The 26,951-nt window shown below is 49.0% G+C and overlaps 1 protein-coding gene across 1 annotated transcript in view; it reads left to right on the plus strand.

Annotated features, from left to right (window-relative positions):
* Window positions 1-25,553, plus strand: part of PKD1 (polycystin 1, transient receptor potential channel interacting) — a 110,941-nt gene extending 85,388 nt beyond the window's left edge. Inside the window, 23 exon segments of the mRNA XM_082199312.1 lie at window positions 22-187; window positions 497-749; window positions 1,427-1,622; window positions 4,579-4,749; window positions 6,114-6,257; window positions 6,965-7,175; window positions 7,523-7,649; window positions 8,571-8,687; window positions 9,222-9,271; window positions 9,641-9,843; window positions 11,012-11,117; window positions 11,238-11,368; window positions 12,667-12,869; window positions 13,123-13,317; window positions 13,993-14,132; window positions 14,565-14,692; window positions 15,636-15,810; window positions 16,964-17,089; window positions 17,412-17,586; window positions 18,299-18,586; window positions 19,543-19,677; window positions 20,023-20,325; window positions 20,962-25,553. Coding sequence (XP_082055438.1) covers window positions 22-187; window positions 497-749; window positions 1,427-1,622; window positions 4,579-4,749; window positions 6,114-6,257; window positions 6,965-7,175; window positions 7,523-7,649; window positions 8,571-8,687; window positions 9,222-9,271; window positions 9,641-9,843; window positions 11,012-11,117; window positions 11,238-11,368; window positions 12,667-12,869; window positions 13,123-13,317; window positions 13,993-14,132; window positions 14,565-14,692; window positions 15,636-15,810; window positions 16,964-17,089; window positions 17,412-17,586; window positions 18,299-18,586; window positions 19,543-19,677; window positions 20,023-20,325; window positions 20,962-21,552 — 4,334 coding nt within the window. The 3' untranslated portion in view covers window positions 21,553-25,553.
* Window positions 25,554-26,951: the final 1,398 nt, after the last annotated feature.

Genomic DNA, 26,951 nt, shown 5'->3' on the forward strand with positions numbered 1-26,951 from the left:
TTTCTTCCTCCCAACAACAAGACCGTTATGTGTCCAGTGAGCAGGAGCCGTTCATTGCTGTCTGTCTCTTCCACTCACCTGAGACCCACCAGCACAACTGCACAGCCTCCAAGGAGATCCACCTGGAGGATATGACTAGAATGCCTCAGGGCGACCACCGGCGCTACACCTTCTTTGTCTCCCCTGAGTAAGTGACACCTCTGCAGCTACGCAGAAGAGCCCACAATGAGCTCCCAGGCAGGGAAGGAACTTGCTGTGGGTGGGGTATGGAAGAAGCTAGCCTAGTGGCTGACGCTAGTGGATATAGCAGGAGGTGGATGGTTGCCTCTCCTCACTTAAATTCATGCCTTGAATGCAGAGATGCAACTATTCTGATTCATCTGCCTGGACTGAAGATGTGTGGCTGAACCACGAACCAAAGTCTGCCCACAACCGCAGGTCAAGTGTGCCTCTACAACCAGTCCTTTCTTACTGTTTGTTTGTTTCTCTCCCTTAGCACCAGCAACCCTGCGAGGGAATATTACTTAAACATCACCAACCACTTTGCCTGGACTGCTGTGGAAGTGACCCTGGGCCTGTACAGTTCCTTGTGCCAATATTTCAACGAGCAGGAGGGGCACTGGAAGACTGAAGGCATGGCTCCCTTGGAGGGGGCCACCCCTGACAAGGCTGTGTGCTTAACCCAGCATCTGACAGCTTTCGGTGCAAGCCTTTTTGTCCCCCTTCATTCTGTGCAGTTCATTCGGCCTGTGAGTCAAGTCTAAGGGTTATTAACTCTTTCAAACTGCTTTTAACTTTTTCTATATTGATCCTTAGGGACGCGGGTGGCGCTGTGGGTTAAACCACAGAGCCTAGGACTTGCCGATCAGAAGGTCGGAGGTTTGAATCCCCACGACAGGGTGAGCTCCTGTTGCTCGGTCCCTGCTTGTGGGAGCTAAAATCACAACACTGCCAACCTAGCACTTCGAAAGCACGTCAAAGTGCAAGTAGATAAATAGGTAAACAGCTTCCAGCAGGAAGGTAAACGGCGTTTCCGTGCACTGCTCTGGTTCTCCAGAAGTGGCTTAGTCATGCTGGCCACATGACTCAGAAGCTGTACACCGGCTCCCTTGGCCAATAAAGCGAGATGAGCACCGCAACCCCAGAGTCGGCCACGACTGGACCAAATGGTCAGGGGTCCCTTTACCTTTTTATATTGATCCTTATATTGGTACTTCTGTTGTTTTGATTCCCCACCCCCCTTTTTTTCTTACAATCAAGCAGTATATACATTACATGGAATAAATAACTTTATATAGTGATTGTATTTTTAATCTGTCATTGTATGGGTGAGCTGCCTTGCGCCTCAAAGTAACCTATAAATTTATACAGGGAAGGAAAGCACATATACATACACATATATATATATGCTTTATATTTTGCTCAGCCTCCGGGCCCAGGTTTGAACTACATTGTGCTGCTGACTTGCGCCATCTGTTTTGTGACATACTCGGTGGCGGCTGTGATTGTGCACAAACTGGACTTGATCGACATCAACCGCGCGGGGGTGATCCCTTTTTGTGGGAAGAATGGGCTGTACAAGTATGAGGTCCTGGTGAAAACGGGCTGGGGCAAGGGGTCAGGTGAGTAGCTGTGATGCTCTGGGCACTCTCAAAGAAATGTTTGTGTCTTCTCCCACAGCCATGTTAGCACTTAATTATTTAAAGATACAGCCCTACCTACTATGGAGGAATGGTTCATAAAATTAATGGACTTAGTTGAGGTGGCAAAGCTAATGTGTTTAATTAGAGAAGAATCAGTATTGACATTTATTAAGGATTGGAAACTTATTGTGGGCTCTTTGCATGAAAAGGGAAATGAACTTGTAATAGCTGGATTTGAAGACTGAAAACAATATTGACTTACAGAAAACAAAATAGTTGGATGTTCATGACAGACAGAACCAGAAGACTTTTTATCTTTCCCCATCTTCTTTTCTTTCTTTTTTCCTTTTTCCTTCTCTTTTCTCCTGTTCCTTTTTAGATTAGATTTTGAAACCATTTCTTTTATTCTAGTGTATTATAAAAATATACAGTGGTACCCCGCAAGACGAATGCCTCGCTAAACGAAAAACCCGCAAGACGAAAGGGTTTTCCGATTTTTAGAGGCTTCGCAAGACGAATTTCCCTATGGGCTTGCTTCGCAAGACGAAAGCCCATAGGGAAATCTCCTGGGACAGCGGGGAAACGCAGCGCACCTTCTCCTCTGTTCCCAGACCTGTCCTGAAGGCTTGTGGTGGGAGGTCCGGGAACGGAGGAGAAGGCGCGCAGCCTTCCCGGGGCTTGCGGTGGGAGGAGGGTTTTTCCTCCCCACCGCCAACATTCAGAACAGAGCGCCCTTCGCGCGGGGCAGACACCTGCAGCTTGGGGAGCCCTGCAGGACTTCCCCGCAGGGCTCTCCAAGCTGCGGATAGCAGCCTGCTGCCCCGCACGAGGGGCGCTCTTTAGCAGAGCGCCCCTCGCGCGGGGCAGACATTCGCAGCTTGGGGAGCCCTGCAGGACTTCCCCGCGCAGCTTGCAGAGCCCTGCGGAGAAGTCCTGCAGGGCTCCCCAAGCTGCAGATGTCTGCCCCGCGCGAGGGGCGCTCTGCTAAAGAGCGCCCCTCGTGCGGGGCAGCAGGCTGCTATCCGCAGCTTGGAGAGCCCTGCGGGGAACTCCTTCTTCCCCCGCCAGCCTTCAGAAAAGGTCTGGGGACAGACTGTCCCCGGACCTGGTCTGAAGGCGGTTTCCCTAGGAACGCATTAATTGATTTTCAATGCATTCCTATGGGAAACCGTGCTTCGCAAGACGAAAAACTCGCAAGAAGAAAAAACTTGCGGAACGAATTAATTTCGTCTTGCGAGGCACCACTGTACTTTGTATTGGGTATGAGTTTTTAAAATAAAAATAGACCTTTACAAAATAATGCCTTTTTCTCCTGCTCTTCAAACCAAAAAAGGCTCCAGGAGTGGCTTGTAAACCACTAAGGGGGGAAAAGAGCATCCCTACCTGGAAGTTTACAATCCAAACAGACATGGCATAAAAGGGGAATGGTTTGGGAGGGAGGAGGAAGTAAGCTCGCTTAGGTTTAGGTTTAGCTTTTCAGGACTGCAGCCAGCTGAATTCTACTCAGTGGAGACTCATTGGAATCCATGGGCTTAATTTCAGTAGCTCTGTTCTGACTAGAGCTTAGTTCTTCTCCTCTAAAAAAAAAAAAGTTTTTGGAAAAGGCACCAGGTTGATGAAGGCCACCCTGCTTAAACCGCGCACCACAGATCAAGAGGGTCACTACGGTGGGCTAGGTGGAACTGTTGCGCCCTTGGCAGCCGTTGACAGAGCAAAGAGGAGCCTGGATTAAGCCTTTTTAGCCGCTCTGTGGAGAGAATATCCAGGACAAACATCCCCTCCCAGTAAAACCCTGGCAAGTGAATGAGTATTAGAGCCACTCCTGTTTGGAGAGGAAATGGAGGACGGATCTGTCCAGCCCCTCAGCTGCTGCTCTCAAGGATGCTGTAATGTGATCCCTGGGTGTGGTGGAATAGCACACCAGAGAAGCATGTTCCTGTGCTGACCAGAATGCAGACTAACCCTTCCCAAACTTGCCTTTGTGAAGCCTGGTGCACTTCCCCTTGCTGCGAAGAGAGGGGATGGAGAATAATCTGAACCCTGCTGGACAGCAATCTCCCTTTAGGGGCGTCTTTTTTTTATTACCTGCATGTGTTTTTGTATGGAAGTCTTTAAATTATTACTTATGCATATTTTACACTAACTTTTTAAATACGTTACAAGTCATAATAGAATTGTGTAAGGTTGGAAGGTACCCCCAGGGGTCATCTAGTCCAACGCTTTGCAGTGCAGGAATCACAGCTCAATAATCCCTGACCCCAACCTCTGCTGAAAAACCTCCAATGAAGGAGAGTCCACCAGCTTTCAAAGGAGCCTGCTCCACCGTCCAATGAATCTTGCCACCATAAAGTTCTTCCTAATGTTGCTTTTTTTTTAGGCCTTTATGTGTAACAAGTTGCTAGCAAATTTAATGAATAATAGTTAATAATTTAAAACCAACCAAAGTGCCACAAAGTCACGGGTGACCTTTTGAGATCACCGGGACACTTCCTCAGGCTGTATGTTAAACAACTGTGTGGATGTGTGTTAGAGAATTGGGGTTTCTTTTGTTTGCCCTTTCCCCCCAAACAATGAATTTTTTATGTAATTTGCAATGTAAGGTGGGTCACAGTTAAATTTCCCTGACATATTTTTTTTTTAAAAAATCCTGAAATAAAATCGCACCACGGAATTCAGAGTAGCACAAATCTTCACTTCAGTTATTGGATCAGGAACTGCGAATTAAAATGATCTGGACGCCTTTCCTCCCTGGGGTGCCCTTTCTCCAGATGCAAAGCTGAGGTGCAAAGAGGGTGGGGGACCATTTGTCCCAGGCTGGAGGCTGGGGGATGAAGGATGCTTGAAGAGTCCCATTTCACCTTCCCCTCCCCTGCCCCACATGAGACATAAACCAGGCTACTTTCCTCCTTTAAGAATTTGCACTCCTTCCTTCCAGGGACAACGGCTCATGTGGGAATCACTCTGTATGGGATGGAGAGCAAATCTGGGCACCGGCACCTGGATGGGGAAAACGCCTTCCACCGCAACAGCCTCAATATCTTCCAGATCGCCACAGAACGGAGCCTTGGGAGTGTGTGGAAGATTCGCATCTGGCATGACAATAAAGGTGCGTACAGTGGTGCCTCGCAAGACGAAAAGAATCCGTTCTGTGATTCTCTTCGTCTAGCGGTTTTTTCGTCTTGCGAAGCAAGCCCATTGAAGGATTAGCGGATTAGCGGCTTTTAGCGGCTTTTAGCGGCTTATCTGCTGATCTGATAAGCGGCTTAGCGGCTTAGAAAAAGGGGGGGAAGGGGGGAAAACCAGCAGGAACTCGCAAGACATTGTCGTCTTGCGAAGCAAGCCCATAGGAAATTCGTTTTGCGAAGCACCTCCAAAACGGAAAACTCTTTCGTCTAGCGAGTTTTCCGTCTTGCAAGGCATTTGTCTTGCGGGGTACCACTGTATGTGAGAGCAGACTGCAGCTGAGGCCTTGAGACCCAAAGCCTGTTTGTTTGTGTTTGTTGTTGCCTGGCTCTCCCCCTCCTCATGTAATCCACACAACAGCCCTGTGAGGTAGGCTAGGCTGAGAGACTACAGGGACTGGCCCAAGGATGGATGGATGAGCTCGGCCCTCTAACCACTACACCACACTGGCTCTCCCAGGGTTATTAGCGGTTATTAGGTGGCGTCGGTGGGTAGAGATAACACTCAGTCCCACCCCATACCAGCTCAGTTGTGTGTGCAAAGTGTGCGCCTAGAAAACAAATGGGGATCCATCCAGCCTCTGCAACCCAAATGAACAGAGCTGCAATTCTTGATGAATTGCAACTCGGCAGTTTCCCCTCTGGAGCCCCCCCCCCCCCCCCCGCTTTGAAGCTGCGTTTCTCCCATCTGCCAAGACAAAGAACAAAACTCATTGCTAGCATTTTGCAGAGAATATCATAATTACAGTTTAGCAGAGCCTGGATTGTTAAAGCTGAATGAGAAACATAATGAATGTAAAACGGTCACTTAAAAAACTACACAGACCATTTTCAGGCAGAGCTGGTTTGATCATTAGTCAGAATGAGGCAACTGCCTCAGGCAGCATATGGCTTAAGAAGGAGAAGTGAGCAGCCTTAAGGAGAAGTGGCTATTCTTTGTGAATCTCCCAATTATCATCCTTCTCTGTTGGAGGACAGATGTATGTGGGCCAAACAGCCTGTTACGCATTTCCTAAACTAGGTATGAATCCCATTGCCAGTGTTGAAGTCAAATTTAGCTACCTTTTCATTTGACTTTTGTATGTACAACAAGTGGGGTGCCATCTTGTATTTCACCTCAGGCCACAAAATGTCTTGCACCACCCCTGTACTCAGGATTCCTCCCCCCCCCGCCTGCCCCCCCAATCAGTTTAAATTCATGGAGAATGTTAGTGGATGTATCTTGGAATCAAATTAGATAAAAAGATGTCTTAAAGCTGTGTTTCCTTCTCCTTTCCATGCTGCTTAGGGCTAAATCCATCATGGTACCTGCAGCACGTCATTGTCAGAGACTTGCAGACCTGCAAGAGCTACCACTTCCTGGTGAACGACTGGCTCTCTGTCGAAAGCGAGGAGAATGATGGCCTGGTGGAGAAGGAAGTCTTTGCTGCCAGTGAGTGGGAAGAGAGCTCATTGAAGACGCAAAATCCGCCTACAACAGCCTTCCCAAAGCTGTTGCCCTCCAGATTTTTTGGACTGCAACTCCCATCTGCCCCAGCTGGCATGGCCATTTTCAATTATAGCTCCCATTAGGGTTTTTGTTGTTGACGATTTAGCAATTTATACCTTTTGTTAAATAAATGTGGCAATAATCACAAACTTTCTGACAGTGGCGAGAGTGCTCGTAGCTAGGAAATGGAAAAAGCAAGGTGGATTTCATATAGAAGAATGGTATAAAGAAGTGAGGGAGATAGTGATTAATGATAAATTTACGTGTGCTATCAAAGTAAGAAGGGGAATATGGAAGATAAATGACTTTGAGGAAATGTGGAAAATATTTGTGGAATTTGTATTGTTAAAACAAAAAGGGGTCAAACAATCTCAAGAAGTGTTACAATTTTTGGAAAGTTGGGTAATTATGGTAAATAATGGTCCAGGGGTGTGTGTGCATTTTTATTTGTATTATTACTTTGTTTAATTTTTTAAATAATAAATAAATGTGGCATGCTGAAATGGGGCTCTGCTTGAACCCCAGTTTTGAAGACTGAAATGAGGACAGTCACTTGGGGGTGTGGGTTGAGGCGAGATTTGTTCTCTGCAGGGACAATAATGTTAAGATGGGCATTTTGACTGACCCTTCCCCTGCTTCTGGCTCCGCAGGCGAGGCTGACCTGAGGAGCTTCTTGCGGATTTTCATTGAGGAGCTGCAGAGGGGTTTCTTTGAGAAGCATGTCTGGCTGTCCCTGTGGGACCGTCCCCCTCGCAGCCGCTTCACCCGCGTCCAGAGGGCATCCTGCTGCTGCCTCCTTGTCTTCCTCTTCCTGTGTGCCAATGCCGTGTGGTACGGCATTGTGGGAGATGTCAACTTCAGGTGCGTTGGGAATTTCTGATCCTCTCTAGCCCAGGAGGGCCACTTCCTTCCAAAGATAGAAGATCAGTGGGGAGGCTGTGGGATAGCATGGCCAGTGTTTCCCTCATGTCCTGTGGCCTTAAGAACATGCCACAAAAGGTAGCTGCCTTTGTTATTTATTTATTTGTTTATTTCCTGCCCATCACCCTAAGGTACCAGGGCTGGTTACAGCATTAGAAACAATATTAAAAACAATTTAAAACACCTTACACTCATAAATATGGGGGGGGGGTGTCCATCTCAGCATTGTCTTGCACTAGAAATTGTGCTAGCGCCCTCCCTGCTTACTCTCTCCTGTCTTTTCCTAGCAACGTGGCCATCTCCACCTTGATCCCGGTCAACGGTGAGACAGCTGTGGTTGGTCTGGTGTCCAGTTTGGTTGTCTACCCCCTGTACCTGGCCCTCCTCTTCCTCTTCCGTATGGCACGGAGCAAGGTAACAGTGCGTTGGGGAAGGGGGCAGTAGCCTGTTTCTGGGCAAGGCCTTCAATTGGCCACAGGCCGTCGCAATAAATATGATTTTAGATGTTGGGAAATGGCTATAGCTCAATGTTAGGGCATCTGCTCTGCATGCAGAAGGTCCCAGGACCAATCTCCAGGTGAGGGCCAGGAAAAACTCCCTGCCTGAACCACTGCAGAACAGCTGCTGGTTAGTGCAGACAGCATGGAACTAGTTGAGCCAAGGATCACCTGACTTGGTATAAGGCAGCTTCCTATGTTCTATGGTTACCAGAATGTTTCATTTAATACATTTCACTGGTTATTTCCTTAATGGGATAGAATGCAAACGTGGACATGGCAATCCCTATTTTTACAGAAGATAGTCATGTTTATCCATGTATTATAATATTTTGCTTGTGTACATCTGTGTTTTGCATCATTCACTGAATGCACAGTTCTTTATCAGAATTTTTGAGGTTCCTCTTCAAGATTGGCTGGGTGGCACATATGAAGCCATCTTATACCACCAAGTTCGGTAGCCATTGACCCAAATGGCTGCGTTCTTCTGCTCAGACTGGCAACAGTCCTCTGGAGTTTCACACAGAGATCAATTTCTGGAAGCTTAAATGTGACTGAGCAGGCCCCTCTGAATAACAAAGATGTTTAGCAAGTCAGTGGTTCTTGTGAATTTCTGACTTAGAGAAGTGGCACCCTCACACACACACCATCCCTGACAGCTATTTTTTAAATAGGGAAAGGGAGAGAAAGTAAGAGCTGTTAGCAGCTGGCTGGCTTTTTCCATTGAAAATAAGATCATAGTGACTCCTCAAAAGTTGGGGGAAATCTGACATCCCTTTGCCCTTCCAGCTGAAAGGAAAATGTCCTTCCTTGCCTCAAGCGCCCTCTTCTCTCCTAGGTGTCTGTCAGCCAGTCCCTGGCCCATTCAGACCAGCAGTCCTTAGAGATCGACAACTACCTGGACTCGTCTCTTATGGAGAGCGCCTTCCTCACCTTCCCTGGGCTTCGGACAGAGGTGAGAGTGGCAAGTGGCAGGGCAGAAGTGTGGGGTGGTTTCTAAAGGCGTCCTAGGCCCTGCCCCACTTCCAGCCCTGCCTCCCCCCCCCCCCTCAGATCTGTGTCCTTTTACCTCATTCAGCAGTGGAGAGCCCCTGGCCCTCGTGATGTTGCTGGTCTCTCAACTCCCATCCTTATTATTAATATTACTACATTAATATTCCACATTTGCTCCAAGGAGCATTAAAGTGGTGTACCTGGTTCTCCCCCCTCTCCATTTCATCTTCACAACAACCTCGTGAGGTGGGTTAGGCGGAGAGATAAGGTCCTTGAGGTCCTGGACTTCCATCATCCCTGACCCATTGACCTTGCTGACTAGAGCTGATGGATGGATGGGGTTGGAGTCCAGCAAGATCTGAGTGAGGGGCTCATGTCAGCTGCCTGTGGCCTAGTGTCCAATGAATAGTCTTCACAGTGGTCCTCCCTAAGGGGCTGCATTGATCCCAAAGAACCAAGGCTGGCTGAGCAGTGAACACTCTTTCCTTCCCTACAGGCCTTTTCAGAGCAGACCAAAACAGATTTGTTCCTGGACGATTCGAAAAGGTAAATGGGATTTATTTATTTGTTGCATTTATATCCCCCCTTTCCTACAAGGTGCTGCACGTGGTTCTCTTCCCATTTTATCCTCACAACAACTCTGTGAGGGGAGGTTAGGCTGAGAGACTGTGGCGGGCCCAAGGTCTCCCAGTGAGTTTCATGGCATAACAGGGATTTGAAACCGGGTCTCGCAGGTCCTAGGTCCAGCACTCTGACCACTACACCACACTGTCTCTCTGAGATGTATGTATTTGGCTTCAGTCTGGGCTGTGAGGTCAGCTTGAAGAGGAGGATTGTATTTATTAAAGAGCTCTGCCTAAGGGTGTTCCTTGTTCCCGTGCTCATCCTTCCTCTCTGCTCTTGTTTCTGCCTCAGCCTAATACGGTGGCACTCCAACGAGGCCCTGCTCAACTGGCCTGACCTGCTCAGCGACCCTTCCATCATGGGCAACACAATCCAGAAGCTGAAGAGGGGCAGGACCAGTCGCCATCTTGGCCTGGAGGCTCCCTTGGCAGCTGAGGAGGACAGTTTGTCGCTTGGCTTCCCGCAAGCTCAGGCCAGATACTTCTCAGCTTCAGGTATGAGGCGGGTGGACAGGAAAACAGTCCAATTCTGAATGGCTTCATAAAGGATTCTTTGCCGCAAACATTTACTTCTCTTTAACACAGAGGTCGCTGGTGGCGCTGTGGGTAAAACCTCAGCGCCTAGGACCTGCCAATTGCATGGTCTGCGGTTCGAATCCCTGCGGCGGGGTGCGCTCCCGCTGCTCGGTCCCAGCGCCTGCCAACCTAGCAGTTCGAAAGCACCCCCGGGTGCAAGTAGATAAATAGGGACCGCTTACTAGCGGGAAGGTAAACGGCGTTTCCATGTGTGCTGCGCTGGCTCGCCAGAGCAGCTTTGTCACGCTGGCCACGTGACCCGGAAGTGTCTGCGGACAGCGCTGGCTCCCGGCCTCTAGAGTGAGATGAGCGCACAACCCTAGAGTCTGTCAAGACTGGCCTGTACGGGCAGGGGTACCTTTACCTTTACCTAACACAGAGGTGGGGAACCTGTGGCCCTCCAGGTGTTGCTGGACTACAACTCTCATCTTCCCTGACTGTGTGGGCTGCTGGGAGCTGGAGTCTTAACATTGAGAGGGCTGCAGCTTCCCTTCTGAGGTTTGCCAGGTGCCCTGAATAGTCAGGAACAAGAGATTTGCTGCCTGAGATGAAGGACTAGCAGAGAATCTAGAGGGGCCATTGCATCTGATTTCAACCCTGGCATTAGGATATTGATCTACAGGCTTCCCGAGGGTAGCCTGCTACCTGAGGAAGTGCAGAGCAGGATAGATTAGGGGATTTAAGCAGAATTGGGGGTTGGGAGGTGGTGCTACCCTCTGGTACCTGTTGTCTTAGGGAGGTGACACTCCGCCCAATAGTAGGTCCAGCCCTGTTAACCTGAGTACTGTTTATATGGGGGAGTGGAAGGAACAAAGGAAGGATATACTTGTGCAGTTGAAGAAAGACAGAGTAAGAATGTGTGAGAGGCAGAGGGTTCACTCCCCCCCTTTGTAGGGCATTCATGTCCACCGCACGCAGCATAGGGCCAAGGAGGACTCTCAGAGATTGCTGTATGGGAGAACCAGCCTTTAGCAAATCTGTTCTGCATGTATTTGCAAAGTAACACTTATGCCCCACACAGTAGCTGCTACAAGCACACTTCATGTTGCTAACATATCTTGATGTGACACGTGTTTCTTGGTCGCAGATGAAGATCTGATCCGGCAGATTCTCACCGATGGAGCTGGCAGCCTTTCCCACCCTCAGGAAATGGGACCATACCCCAGGGTTGAAACTGACCTCATCTCAGGGCTGTAAGTCTCCCATGACAGAGGAGGTAGTGGTGCTGGTGCTTGTGCATGAGGCCAGTTGCTTACTGACCCCCATCCCAAAGGAGATGCAGTGCTTAACGCCCTTGTGGTTTTTTCTGGCAGATCCAGCATGCTTGGGGAGAAGACAGAGACTATCATGATGCAGCGGCTGACCGAGAAAGGGCAGAATGTAGCAGCAGCAGCAGCAGCCCCTGGCAGAGAACTGAACCGCTCAGCCAAATCAACACGAACGGGTAGGGTGGGATATGGCAGTTGGTGACCAGCTTGGAAGTGGGATTGTGGAAGTGGGTGGGGAATGCACAGACCTCTAGACCCATCATGTCACCTTCACTTTCCAGTCATGCCTAGGCCAGCATCTTCCTCCCAGAGACTGAGCCACCTCCCATCCCCTTGTGATAGGATTTCTTCTAAACCAGTGGTTTCCAAGCTTTTTCCAGCCACTGCCTCCTTAGTTCCATAAATTCATCCCTGCGTCCCCTACCCTATGAAAAGCATTATTCATTATGGCAATTTTCACAGCCCTCTAAGGAAGATAATAACACAATAAAATTCAAAACAGTAACAATTAATTGCAGAGTTATTCAAAATCACGTTAAAACTGTTTAATTAATTCCACAGAGTTAATGAACTTGATCCAGTGATGTCAGCTTTTCAAAGTATGGTAGCCATTTACACCTTCAATGCCCCTGTGCTGCCCCCAGGTAATCCCATCTCCCCCCAGGGGGTGGTACCACCCACTATGGGAACCACTGATATGAATTCCGTCACCTTCAGCTTATCACACGCCCACTCTGCCTCAGCTGAAGACCTCCTCTATTGCGTTGGAAGAGTCAGAACAGTGCGTAGTTAAACTATGGAACTCGCACCCGCAAGAGGCAGTTATGGCCACCCACTTGGATGGCTCTGAAAGAGGAGGAGACAAATTCATGGAGGATGATTGGACTATCCGTGGCTACTAGCCATGATGGGTATGTTCTGCCCCTACGGTCAGAGGCAGGAATGCTTCTGAATACCGGTTCCTGGAAACTACAGCAGGAGAGAGTGCTCTTGTGCTTGGATCCTCCTTGTGGGTGTCCCATAATGGGCTTACGGTAGCCCACTGTGAAAACAGGAAGCTAGGCTCTTGGCTTGCTCCAGCAGGCTCTTCTTACGTTCTTACATCCTCCCCTCATGCACACTCCATTCTATGGAATGAAACCAGATTACTAACTCCTGTAACTCTATGGATGTGCAGCCTTTCATGAGGGCATCTGCCCAGCCCCTGTGGTGCTTCTTACCAGCTTCTGTTGCAGCACCAGGACAGGTTGTGCAGATCTTGAGAAAAATAACAAGTAATTGGGTACACTCTTCCAAATGCCATCTTTCCCCCTCTATTTATATAAAGGGTTCTAAACTTTTAAGAATTGTGCAGGCCCTGCCTTGCATGTGTAGCATGCAGCTGCTCTCCCTGCCCCACAGAAGCAGACTGAATAAAGCAAACCAGCCCCTGCTCACCACTTCTGTCTTGTGTGTGTGTGTGTGTCTTCTGCAGTCACAGATCATGCTCTCCGGAAGCGCCTGCTTCCCTTCTGGTGCTCCTACCTGGCCCATGCCATCAGCCTGGCCTGCCTGCTCATCTGCTTTGGAGTCTCCGTGTGGATTGGAGTGGGTTTCACCTCCAGCGTGGCCCTCATGTGGCTCATCTCAGGGATTTTTAGCTTCCTCTCCTCCTTCTTGCTGTGGGAACCATCCAAGGTAGGCTCTGATGGAGGCTCAGCGGGAGAGGGGAGAGGTTGCTTCCGGACAATTCCAGGTTGCCATTCCAACCCATGTCCCATTTCCGATTGAGGAGCATATAAATAGAAATAAAATCAACCGCCAAAGTTTCTCGGCAGTGGACATGAGAATTACAATTCATGGATGTGTCTCGGACCCACTGATGACTTGTGCACTGGTCAAGCGGTCCAAGAAGCCACCTCCCTGAACGTTCTCCCTCTGCCCTGCTCAGGTTCTGCTGGAGGCCCTCTACTTCTCACTGGTGGCCAAGCGCCTGCACCCCGAGGAGGACGACACTCTGGTGGAATACCCGTTCGTGGAGCACGTGTCGGAGAAGATTGGCCGGGTCCGGCCCCCTCAGGGATTCGCTCTCTTTCAAGCCAAGGAAGAGGCCAAGAAAGTGAAGCTTCTGCACGGCCTGCTCAAGGTGAAGAGGGGGAGCTGCTGCCAGTTTGTGGCGTCTGATGCATTTTAGGAGGGAGACTTGCAAGGGATGAGGAGGAGGGCAGGCCCTGTGTGCCTTCCAGACAACACTGGGCACTTTGCAAGCTCAGTGGCAGAGCAACTGCTTTAGAATGTCGCAGATTCAATCCCCAATGGCTTTTCCAGGGAGGACTGGACAAGACTCCTTGCCTAAAATCCTTAAGAGCTTAAATGGACCCATGGTCTGACTTGAGATAAGGCAGCTTTCCATAGGGAGAGGAGCACGGAAGACAGGCTGGAGCTCAGTGGTAGAGCAGTTGCTCTGCAGGCAGATGGTCCCAAGTTGAATCCCCTATGCCATCTCCTGGTAGGACTGGAGAGACTCCCTGGATGCAGTCCTGGACAGCCTCTGCTGCCACTCAGTGTGTCAACGGTGCTTAAGCTACATGGACCAATGGTCCAACTCAGCATAAGACAGCTTTCTATGTTCCAAGGAGGGCTCATCCAACAGCTCCCAATCTAAGGAGCATCCCTATGCATGGTGGTCCCACTCCAAGGGCGGGCAGGGGGTGAGATTCTGCTGGTTTGTGCAACCTGTGGGTGGCTCTTCTGCTGAGGCAGCCACAGGCGGTTCCCAGCAAGAGAGCAAATCAGATCCTCCGTCTGTCATCCCTGCTAGAACTTCTTCATCTACATGCTGTTCCTCCTGGCGACCCTCCTGACCAACTATGGCGATGCTTCGCACAACAGCCGGGCGTTCCTCTTGCAGAGCTCCATCAAGCAGCAGCTGGGCAGTGAGCAGTTCCTGAGCATCAAGAGGTATTTCAGCATAGCTCAGCTGCTGCCCAGGTCTCCAGCCCCATGTTTGGAAACGTTCCTCTTCAGCACTCAGCTCAGCTTTGCTGCTGGGAATTGCAGTCCCAAACAGCCGTACTGCCCGGGGCTGATGGGGAAAAAATGTCTGGTGTTCATAAGGTTGGGGAAGAGGGGGGTAGACAATACATAATTTGATGGACCAGGGATCTGACTCAGTGTAAGACAGCTTCCCTGCATAAGTGATGTCGTATTGTAGGGACAGAAACTCCTTGCCGGGCCCAAGAAATTCCTCTTTCCTCTTTGCCATAGAAACTGGTGACTACTGAAGTCTGAACCATTCAGTTTTGGTTGGTTAATGCCAAAATGGCTGCAGAATTGCAAAGTCTCCACTCAACCGCCTCCTTCCTTTTTTCTCTTCCTACCGTGCCTGCACAGATCTGACGAGTTCTGGGTCTGGATGTCCCAAGGGCTGTTGCCCTATCTCTACAACAACCAGTCAGGCCGGGGAAGTTACAGTGTCACTCTGGGGTCCCCACGGCTGCGGCAGATCCGCCTCCAAGAAGGTAGGTGGGAGATCCTCATTAAGATGGTCCTGGATGGGGTCAAACTCCCCTGGAGGTTCATGTGTGCCACTTGGGAGCACTCCTGGGTCCATTACTGGATCACCAGAGGCACAAGTGGCCTCTGTAGCTTCTTCTACCAGCTGTGGCTGGTGGCCTAGCTGTGACCTGATTTGGATGGGAAGGTCATGGCTTCATTGAACTCTGTTCCAGTAGCCTCTAGGTTAGGCAACTGTAATGTACTGCACACGAGGCTGCCTTTGAAGATTGTTCAGAATCTGCAGCTACTGTAGAGTTTGGCAGCTAGATTATTTCTGTAAGAAGCAGTTTCCTGTCTCTGCAGGACTCACAACAATGGTGGTGGTGTGTGAGCCTCTGTTGTCATGCGCAGGCTTGAAGCATCTAGAACAGCCTTCAATAACCTGACACCCACCAGATATTGCTACACCCCAGCTCCCATAAGTTCCAGCATCTTACAGCCATGGAAATTGTAACACAGGATGGATGCTGCCATTTTAGATGCTCTTCTCAAAAGCCAGAGGCTGTAATTTTGGGAATGTTTGAGAGATGGAAGTAGAAATATATAATAAATTCACACACATACACATTTATTTTATATATAGATTCAGGCACACACAACAAGCCTTTTAAGCAGATATCTTTCCTAGTCCGTTTCTGCATGGGACTTGTTTGTAGATGTATTAATTGCTTTTATATTCCACCTTTCCTTCCAAAAACTAAACAAACAAATCAGTACTTCCAGCCTTCCCTTCACCAAACGGTCCCAGGGCATGTTACATAAAATTTATTGCCATTTAAAACAATATACACTGGAACCCTAAGTTAAAACCTCAGAACTAAGCAAGGTCATCAAAATAATAATGCAGCAATGTCATCACAGCAGTGTGACCAATGGAGAACCCTTTTCTGACTGCTTTTTTCCCAGCGGAGTGTCCCAGTTCCGTCCGCCATATCCTTAGTAGGACCGATCCATCTGCAACTGGGGGGAAATGCATCCTTGGCTCAGACAGCTTTGACACGGCCAGTTACGCAGTAGGCTGGAAGAGTGTTGCCGGCAACCTCACACAATCATGGACTTACTCGCCACCTGATTTGCCAGGGTAAGAAGCACTAGATTCCTCCGGTACATCCCTTGCAAAAATCAAAGGAAGGGCATTTCCTGCCAGCTCCCTGTATCTTCTTCAATTTTTTATTTTTTAAAATCCCTTTATTACCATTACTAGCAACCCAAAAGTACGATAGCAGGGTATACCATCATGCCTTATACAAAGCAAACAAGCAATTAATAATAAGAGAAAGAAATAGTGCCACACCTATATAACTCAAGAAATCCAGATTTCCCAAGCTGGCAGGGATGGTGAATGTTGAGCATCTAAGTCCAAAGCATTGGAAATAAAACCGCACCAGATGACCTAAGAGTGTTCTGGATCCTTCATCCCCCTGGAAACACACAGCATGTGTGTAATTTTCCCCACAATAACTGAAGTCCGTAAGTTCCTATACAACAAAGGCAAATGTAGATTTTCCATTGCTGAGCTATTGAAATCCTGGCTGCAGCTAACATTCATGTCAAAAGCTCTTTAGGGCAACAAGCTTTTGCGTTGTTTGTCCATGTGTTCAATAATGACAGTTGTGGAGAAGCCCGAATAGGTGATTTAATTACACTAGATACTTCTTGATAAACTTGAGACCAGAATAGTGAAACCTGAGGGCATTGTCCCCTCTTTTTCAGTTCTCATCCCTTCCCCTCGCTCCTAGTGTGAGAGCCAGTGTGGTGTAGTGGTTAAGAGCGGTCGGTAGTCACGTAATCTGGGAAACTGGGTTCGTGTCTCCACTCCTCCACATGCAGCTGCTGGGTGACCTTGGGCCAGTCACACTTCTGTGAAGTCTCTCAGCCCCACTCACCTCACAGAGTGTTTGTTGTGGGGGAGGAAGGGAAAGGAGAATGTTAGCCGCTTTGAGACTCCTGAAGGGGAGTGAAAGGCGGGATATCAAATCCAAACTCTTCTTCTTCAATGCATTTGGGTGTATGAACACAAGCTCACAACAAAGGACAGAAGTGTGTGGGGCACTGTGGGAAGAGCAGACAGGGCCCATTCTAGTCCTCCAGTTAAATTTCAGACATTTTAACTCTGGAGATGGGCTGAGCAGAGCAGAGCACCAGGCCCTGCCAATGCACGGAAGACAAGGGACCAGACAAATTCCATCCAGGCCTCGGCTTGACCTATAGGCCTGGCCCTGCTTCTCTTTCAGGGCCTGGTACTGGGGCTACCTCTCCTTCTATGACAGTGGTGGTTATGTCCAGGATCTGGGAACGACTCTGGAAGAAAGCAGGGCTCGCTTGGAGATCCTCCACCGGAACAACTGGATCAGCAACGTGTAAGCATGTTGGGGGAATTGGTGCCTCGGATAAGACCGATCTGAGGAGCTAGGCAGACTCGCTCATCCAACAAGTAGACCTGAACCAACCTGTTCAGTCCTTCTCTTAACACAGGATGCTGCTATATCTTGCTGGACTGCAGAAGCTCCAAGGTTTGGCCCCCAACATCTGTAGATAAGGGTGGGAGAGACTCCCAGGCTGGAACCTTGGAGTACTGCTGCCTGTCAGTGTCGACAGTACTGAGTTAGATGGACCAACTCTGTATAAGGCAGCTTCCTATGTTATTCTGCTGCTGCTGACCCACTTTTCTACCTCCTGCAGGAGCCGAGCAGTCTTTGTGGAGCTGGCCCAGTACAACCCTGGCTTGGGCCTCCATGCGGTCATCACACTCAGGCTGGAGTTCCCCGTAGTGAAGCATGCACTGCCGGCCGTGGCTGTGGCTGCTCTCCCGCCCCTTCCGCTTAGCCAGGGAGTCACGCTGCAGCTCCTCATGATGGTCAGTCCCAAAGAAAGGTTTCTCTCGCCTCTTCCCAGAGGATCTTTCTTCCAACTGGGGAGCACATAGATGCTGTTGCTTCTCCTGTTTACACTGTTTTATGTAGTGCCAACCACATGAAGAATTTGAGTATGGGAAGGGATGAGGACAGGTGTCACCTGTTGAGGTATTGTCCTCCTTTCCCAACATGGTGCCCTCTGGATGTTTTGGACTATGGTTCCCATAAGCCCCAAACATATGATACGGGGCTGATGGGAGCTGTAGTCCAAAACATGGCTGTGCTAGCTAAGGATTGGGGTGGGGGCTGCAGTCCTAAAATATATGGAGAACATCAAGTTGAAGAAGGCTGCCTTAGGGCACACAGAGTTGTTAAGAATGGAGATTGTACTCTTTTTATAAACTCCAATAAGGGAATCAGTGCAGGGAAGGAGTGTACATAGTTCTACTTCCTGTCCAATAAAGTTTAAAATTTGTGTTAAATTCCACACTGGAGAGCTCACATCCTGTAACAAGCAGAAACGCATACAAGCCTGGGGCTGTTTCCAATGGAAGTCCTACACAGAGTGGAACCATTGACAATAATAAGCATGGCACACTTGGTCCTGTTCGGTTCAATGAGTCTCCTCTTGAGTAGGCCATTATTGGCTGCTGCCCCAGAAGCCGCCATCTCTGTGGCACTAACAGACTCTCTCCCCCCCCCCCCCCGATCCAGGTCTTCTTCATGATTCTGGTCGTCTACTTTGTGGTCTCAGAGTCTCTCTCCATCCAGAAGGCAGGCCGGGCCTATTTTGTCAGCGTGGGCAACTACTGGCAGTGGCTGCTCATCCTCCTGACCACTGGCACCGTGGTCGTCCACTTGAGCCAGGTCACCCTGGCCAACCGGCAGTGGGCCAAGTACCTGAGAGACAAGCAGGGCTTCACCAGCTTCTACCAGGTGGCTTCTCTTCACACCGCCTTCCGCTGCCTGGCAGCCTGCCTCCTCTTCGTGCTGACAGTCAAGGTACAGTTTGATTGCTGGCATGCATAATGCAGACCTCCCTTTTGATGCATTTCAGGAAAAGAAGCCAGGGACAATAGCGAGGCAAGGCAGCCTTCCCAAACAGATGTTTCTGGACTACAGCTCCCACCGGCACTCACCATTGGCCCTTCTGGCTGGCTGGTGGGAGCATTGGGAACCCCCCAACATCTGATAGGCAGCAGTCTGGGGAAGGCGGCCTAAAAGTGAGGAGAGATGCAGCCAAATTAGACAGACATACTGGTGAATCAAAGACATCTCAGCAAATTGCAGAGGTGGGGAACCTGTGGCCCTCCAGGATGTTGTTGGACTTCAAGTCCCAGCAGCCAGCATGGCCAGTGATGGGAGTTGTAGTTCAGCAGTCTCACCTCTTCTTTCATACTTCAGGAGGGCTGGCTGACTTTTCCTTTTTCCTAAAGATTTGCCATGTAGAACTGCTTTGGGGCTTGTGAGGGGATGAGAAAGAGCCTTCATGGGATTGAGCGACTCAGCAGAAGACAGAACCAACTTCTGCTTAAACACTGTGGCCAGCAGAGGGAGAAGAGCCTCAGCCCTTAAGTGCAGCAAGATTGGCCCCACCGCTTTGGACGTGTTAAGCCCATTTCTTCTCTAGCAAGAGTTGGAAGAAACAAATCATGTATAGGAGTTTTGCTGTCCTGTCAGGAGAAGGAGTTGTGGTCCCTTTTGGAGAGGAGCATGGATTTATTTATTTCCAGCCTTCAAGGCAAAACATTTCCAGACCAGCTTACAGTGTGATTTTAAAAAGAAACCTTTAAAAACAACAGAAAAGAATTCCTTTGGAGATTTAACAGTCAGAGCAGGTGTCAGCAGACACCCCCACCACCCCCCAAAATGGCCCTTCAGACTGACTGCAAAGGGGCCAGTTCATGGGGTGCCAAGTGCTTTAAACAGGCTTCTGTTCTCATTTTCCTTCCCTACAGGCTTCCCAACAGCTGCGCTTCATCCGCCAATGGTCCACTTTTGGCAAGACTTTGCAGAGGTCTACGAAGGAGCTTTTTGCTGCAGGGCTGGCCTTCACAATCCTGACTCTGGCTTATGCACAGCTTGGCTTCCTGGTAAGCCTGGACTCCCAGATGCAGGCAGAGAGAAGGGCGGGTTGACTAGTTTGGCCAGGTTCTCTCCAAAAGCCAGCTTAGAGGCTTCTGCCCCCATGCCCCCAGATGCCTTTGGACTGCAACTCCCATCGTCCCCAAGCCTTGACCATACCACCTGCTAGGGTTGATGGGAGTTGAAATCCAAGAGCACATCTGGAGAGCCACAAGGTGCTCTAGGTAGAGGCCCTACTAAGCCTCCCCACACACACAAGCAACAGCAGCATGTGAAATGGGACATGGTTGCCCACAATGGCAACCCACATAGAGCTAATATTCAGATTTCTGCTGTGTCTCCTTTTTGCCCAGCTCTTCTCCCACTCTGAGGCCTTCCCCAGCACTCTCCAGCTCCTTTTCACCGCCTTCCGCAGCAGCAGCAGCCTGCCCCTCTTCCTCCCCGAATCCGTGGGGCTCTCCCACCTCTTCTATGCCAGCTACGTCATGCTGGAGCTGTGGGTGGTCCTGAGGCTCTTTGCCGCAGTGCTTATGCACCACTACCGCGAGACCCGCTTCGAGATGTACCGGCCAGCCTTCGAGTCCCAGGACTATGAGATGGTGGAGCTCTTTGTCCGGAGGCTCAAAATGTGGATGGGGTTCACCAAAGCCAAGGAGGTAAACCCCGCTTCCCCCAAAAGGTTGTGCTTGAGGGTGGGGGTATGTGCGCTATGCAGTTGCTCTCCAAACTCTTGGGAAGAACTCTTCCAGACTAGCCCTCTCCCTTACGCAAGGTCTGTTGTGATGATACTACTACTTTAAAAAGTCTGGCCAAAGGCAGAAAAGACACATTCTGCAACCTGCATAAATTATGCACAGTTTCCTATTCTGCATAATTTATTCTGTTTTGCTAGTCATGGGGAGGACGGCCGTCCCATCCCCAAACACAGGGAACTTATTTTGCCCACCCATCTTGTGCATATACTGTCAAGTCTTCCAGGGCAGCCAAGGTGCTGTTTGTGAAAAGGAAGCTGTGATGATGGTGGAGCTGAGGTTCTACACCCAAATACCACGTTCTCCGGAACTGCAGAAGACGTGCAGCTTTAAACTTGGTTGTGCATCAAAGCCAGGGACTTTTGGGGGTCCTGCTGCTATCCTGTGTCCCGAAAGGGATGGTGTCAGGCAAGGGAGGGTTTCTGAGACACCAGCAATGAGACAGCCGGGAGCAAAACTCATGGCTTTGGCTTCTCTGCCAGCCTTTTGCTCTGCAAAACAGTCCCAGCCATTGAAACGACCCCTTTCTGTCCTTTGCAGTTCCGCCACAAGGTGCGTTTCGAAGGCATGGAGCCGCTGCCCTCCCGCTCCTCCAGCCAGGACTCCCACTCCTTGCAAGGCCCCACGCCCACCGCCACCTCCGACAGCTCCCGCGCCTCCACCTCCTCCAGCCAAATAGATGGACTCAGCCTGGCCCCCAGCGCCCGGGACAGCTCCGAAGTGGATGCCGACATCCAGCGCCTCCTCTCCCTCTTCGAAACACTGCTCATCCGGTTTGACCAGGTGAATGAGGTGACCGCTGATGTGTACCACATCGAATGCCAGCTAGAGGGCACACGGAGCGGACAGGCCAGGAAGAGGGGTGGACAGCAAGCAAGCCGGCACCACCCAATCCGTGCAGATCCTGGGGTGCTTTCCTCTAACTTCGCCCCTAATAACAGCAGCCGCTTCCTGCCTTCTCGGCCCCGCAGCAGCTCCACATCACCCATCAAGGTTATCCAAGCCCCCCCGCAGGGCATCAGCCAGGGCGCCCTGCTGTCTCCGCAGAAGACACACGCATCGGCCGTGCCAGTAGTCAAAAAGAAGAAGCCGTTGCGGGCAAACAACAGGGTCCATCCCAGTGGCAAATAGCAGCCAGATTCCACAGGGTTGCAGCAGTCAGGTGGCCCCCCTACGTAAGCAGAAGGGAAGAGGCTTTTGCAGTCTCAAACTTGGTTGCCAAAAACTTTGCCTCTCATTTACGTGGACAGTGAGCAAGAGCAACAGCCTTTTTGTGAGTTTGTTGCCAACAGACAAGAAGGTGGCTGTCGCCTAGAGCCACCAGAGTTCCCACCTACTGCTTTCCCGTGGCCTTAGCAGTGCATCAGTATTAAGGTTTTTTCAGAGGCCAGACAAGTTCATGCCATCTTTCAAAGGGCAAGCAGGAGCTAGAAAAGGTGAGCCCAGCTGTGCAATATTTGCATTAGCATCCTTGGAGTGAAAGGCAGAAAAGAAACCAGAATCCAGGCAAGAGCAGGAAAAAAAGGAAGAAGAAAATAAACTCGTAAGGAAGCAAAGCCAGAATATCAAAAACAGAAATACAACCTGGTCTACTTTTAAATGGTTCTTCATTGAGATTTGCTGAAGGCAAAAGCTGCACCATCCAGGCAAAGAAGCCCAGAGTTCTCCAGGGTTCAGCAGGCTGAGCCTGGGCTGGGAAGTGGAGACAGCAGCACCTGGAAGGGGTCAGGTTCCCCTTCTAGGCATTTCACGAAGAAGGTGCACTTTGGAGGAAGAAACTACGCAGGAGCGAGTCAACCAATTTTCCCTCAGGAAGTTCTCTCCTGAGACAGCCACGCCCTCCTCCAGAATTTCAGCATGGAAACCCAAAAGTTTCCGTCAGCCTGAGAGTCTTTAAGAGAAAGGACCCCTGTTCTTCAGCCAAAATGCTGTCAACAGAAACAGACATTTGGATGGGCCAACAGTGTTTATTGAAAAGGGGGGCTGGGGGTGATGCTGTTTGCAGAGACCTGTCCCTGTGAGCTGGTTTCACTGGGTACTTATTCCAACAGTGTCTCCCTTCGCCCCCCCAAAAAAAAACCCCAATTGAATAGCTTGGTGTGTTGCATCCATCATTGTATATGTTGAGGTGCCTGAGTGTGTTTATATTTGGTGTTTGTGTGTCTATTATATATATATATATATATTATATATATATATGGTTTACTATTTCTATTTACTGCCCAGCACTTTAATCAATGCTTTCCTTAGCTAATGGTGACACATGCAACTTTTAAAATAAGAGCAGGATAATATATCATGGAAGCAGTATTTTGTTTGTTTGTAGATCATAATTTGAAACAGGCCACTGGAATATGAGCACAGGGGAGTGCCCCTGGCTACCCTAATTGTGGGTGACTCTCCCAAGGCTCCAAGGGCCAGTGGACAGCCCACATTTTCGGCAGCGCCACATATTGTGAAGAGTACAAACAGCTAATGTTTGTATATTTGTACTCTTTTCCTTTCCAGAAGCTTCTCCAAGCTTAGAGAAGCGTTGCTCCCAAGCAGCTCAGAAGCAAAGATTCAATTTAAAAATTGATTTGAGGCTAGGACACATGTCAACATCACAGCCAAAGCTACGCTTTCAGGTGGTTTTCCCTTTAGGCAGACGGTTTTTATTTACGCAAAATTTGATTGTTATCCTGGACTTCCCAATGCAGTGGAGCACGTTGCTTTTCTACCATGCAAAAATCAAGGAAGAAAAAAAAGCAATGGAAAGTTGCCGTGGGAAATGCAGGAGAACAAGCACAAGCTGGCAGTGTTGCATAAGCTCTGTGTTAAAAGTATCAGGATGAATGCCCAGTAAGCAGGTGACATCGCATCACCTCTGTGCAAATTTTGTGCAAAAGTATTTTAGCATGGCTGCTCAACTGCCAGCTGGTCTGTAAGCTCCCACAGGTGTGTCCCTGGCCAAACCTCAGCAGTCCGCATCACGGCATGGGCCAATAGATGCTGCAGTTTTTGCTACCCGCCTCCCCCATCCCAGCTTTAAAGCAATGTGCTGTTAACCCATAGAACTGGCTGCCACTGTACATGTGCTGGTATTATCCTAGCCTCAATCAGTTTCCTTGTTTTACACAAGGAAATGAGCTTTGATTCAGAGTGGCTTTTAGAGTGTCCCAGAAAACAAGTGCGTTTTAAAAATCAAGTCCACCCCCCCCCCACCACCATTCATTTGACGTGAATGAGTTACATCCTTCCATTGGAAGCTACAGCTGGATTGTAGTTTCTCTAGAACCTTAACTCTGCTCTTGGGAGTCAATCCTGGCTTCCTTTGTTCAAAACATTTTGCTGCCCTCTCCCAAAATAGCACTGCTCCTGTCATCATATTCCATAGGCCAGTTTAATGTTATGTATATTGCAAGTAATTTATACGGGATTTTTACAAGGAGAAAAATAATGTATATTTTTGTATGTTTGCTATATTTTTATAGCATTTGGTACTGTGCTCAACACATGTAGATAGGAGTTATTTAAAAAAAAGTGTGTTAAAAGCCTTCTTGCTAAAATGTTTGTGGTGTGCAAGCAAAGCGCCCGTGTGTTTGGGATTTGTGCCAAAGGAAGTTTGAGAGATCTTTCTGTTCCCCACATCCAGGGCAGGGGGGCAGGAACTCTCTGCAATGCACTAGCCATAATTACTCCTAGACATTGCTAAGTCTAAAAAGAACTCTGATATCAAGGCCTACACCTAGTCTTTGACTGGGTTTCCACAAGTGCCGTTTCTAAATGCTGACTTGCTTATTCCATTGCCAACATCATTGGTAGGAGTTGTAAATAGAGATTTTTTTCTTCTGGATTTTTTTTTTAATTGCTAATTCTTTTGGCTGTAACCATCATCCTAAAAATGATAAAAATGTGGTTATAGGCACATCTTTTTATAATATTTCATTATTTATAAAGGGTGCTATTTTTTAACAAACTCTTTTCTAAAATATTCCAAGCTGCTTTACTCATCAGGTACAAAGTGGAAAATGCACTTGCTTCATTCTGTGAAGGAACAAAGAAAGATCGCTAGGAGGTAGGAGATGGTCAGTGGGTGGGAAAAGGGCATTGCATTGCATTGGCCAGGAGATAAATTGCTGCAGGGCTAAAGACTTTCTGTAATGGGTCCTTGATAAGTAGATTCAGCAGGGAGGTTTTCCAGTCATCATCCACTAGACTTGAGCGCACATTGGAAGCTTTTATCGTGAGTGAGCCATTGGGCTCCCTGCATTCCCTGTGAATGCAATGCAAAAAGCTGCAAATTTTGACCAGAGCAGGCCTCTGTTGCCACAACTGGAGGAAAGAAGATATTGATCTGTTGACTTATTTAAAGAATGCAGCCTGTGTGTGTGGGAAGTGACTGAAGTGAGCTAGAGATGGGTATGGCTTGAACCAAGTGAAGGGATTTTGCACTTCTTTCTCTGCTAAATTAAAAAGTTCTCATAGTTTTCTAGGGTTGTTGTTTTTAATGTAGGTCCTTACAAGGGTAAATCCTAGTCAAGTCAGGGAAGCAAGCGCCTTAGCACATGAGCTGTGCTCTTACGCTAAGGAGGGAGTGGGGGGTGTTTTCCTCCCAGGGAGGAGGAGCATTCTGGAGCACAGAAGACGTGAAGGTCGCAAGGAAGGAGCTGGTATGGGAGGAAGGAGAATGTCCCTGGCGCTTTGCTGTAGATAGATCTACTTCAGCGCAGACCATGCCCGCTGCCCACCACCCCCGCTGCCCACCACCCCCCTCTCTCATCAGCAGCGGACCCAACTCACGTCCCTACCTGCCAGATAAACTCTTGAATGTATATTTTGGTATTTACTCACAGGCAGATGGTTTCTTATTTATTGTTGTCCGAAACCCCACACTGATGCCTACAGTAACTTGCTGCTTAGCACAGAACTCTTGCCAGCTAAACAAAAACCACAACCCAGCTCTCTCTTTAGAGGCAGGTGGCTTTTATCAAGGCTTCTGGAAGCAACGGCAGAAGCAGCAGCAATTGTGATTAATGTTAAGTTTTGCAAACATATGTTGTTTTTTTGTAACGGTGAAAAAGAAATGACAAAGTCTACTTTAAAAAGTTAATGGACAGCTCAATAAAGATTTCTGTGCCTTATTAAGCAAATGGAAGTGTCTTGCTAAAGTGAATTTAATTGAAACCCAATAAATAGCAACCCACACCCAAGTTCGCAAACTCAAAACAACAAGAGGTATGCAATTAGAAAGCCGGGTGGAGTGCTGAGTGCACTCCACAGAATGTTACTTGTACAACTGTCTGCCCTACTGGACAGAAGTCATGGGTAGGCACTGGATGCAGTGAGTGCCTGGCCATCATAGGACACGTCTGCCCCCTTGTGTCCCCTGGCAGCAAGTCCCGCTGGCATATACAGTATGTCAAGTCTACAATTCAACCGTCGGGAAACACGGTCCGACGGTCAATCCACGTAAACGAAGTCCCAACGGTCAGGAACGGTCTAAGTCCCAACGATCTAAGTAAGCCAAGTCCAAAGTCTAGCAATCGGGAAACACAGTCTAGAGTCAAACCCAAGGCACAGTCCCATAGAAGTCCTAGACCATCCAAGCCGAGGTCCGTCAACATAGGCAGTTAAGCAGACTAAGCAGCTCAGCTCTGGCTCCCCCTTTATACCTTGCATGTGGATTGCAGCATCTGGGCTGGATGAGGCAGGTGAGCCTCACCTGCTCCAGTCAAGGACTCACACACCTCCTTCCCGAGCTAATGAGCCCCACCTGGGCAGTGGGTCCTTCCTGCCTCAGCCTCCTTGAGCACACCTCCCACTGCTCTATACACCTCAAAGCCCACCTTGGTAATGGGAGACGGGCCTCTGGCTCTGATGAGGAGCCCTGCTCTTCTGGTCCCTGCATACTGACCCCCATTCCCGCGCCACCCTCTGCCACTCCATGTGTACTTTCCACAACCCCAACCTCTCCTTTCCCATCCGTGGTTTGCCCCAGTGGGTCCCAGTCGCAGCTGCACCCCTCGCCGGGATCCTCTTCCTCCTCCCCATTGTCCTACCAGTTTATGACACCTTGAGGCCAAGGTGGCTGACCCAGAGAAGATGAGAGGTTGGAGGTAGGCAAGGCCTTCAGGGACACAACAGTAGCACTCCACTTTTAGAGTAACAGCTCTACCGCCACCACAGAAAAGGTGGATCTCGAGAAAGGAGGGTGTCACTCCAAGGAAGAGGGAAATTATCCATTAGAAGGGACTCTTTCCATGGGCAACCAACACTGGGCAACTTCATTAACCCACAAATACAGTGGCCATATTTGTGTTCCAGTCACAACTAAGAGGGAACATTTCTAAAAACCCTAAATGAGTGTGCCTTAGAATCACCACCAGCATATTTGCCCTTCACACTAAGGTCCCAGGATTTCAACAACTAAAACACAATGTTAAAAACCATTTAAAACGCCCTAGAATCACATAAATTAGGTGGGCCTTAAAAACACATACATCTCAGATGTCAAAGGCCAGGGTAAAGCTTTCACCAAAAGCTGCATC

This window comes from Podarcis vaucheri (genome assembly GCF_965113315.1).
Source record: "Podarcis vaucheri genome assembly, chromosome: 14".
Lineage (NCBI taxonomy): Eukaryota > Metazoa > Chordata > Lepidosauria > Squamata > Lacertidae > Podarcis > Podarcis vaucheri.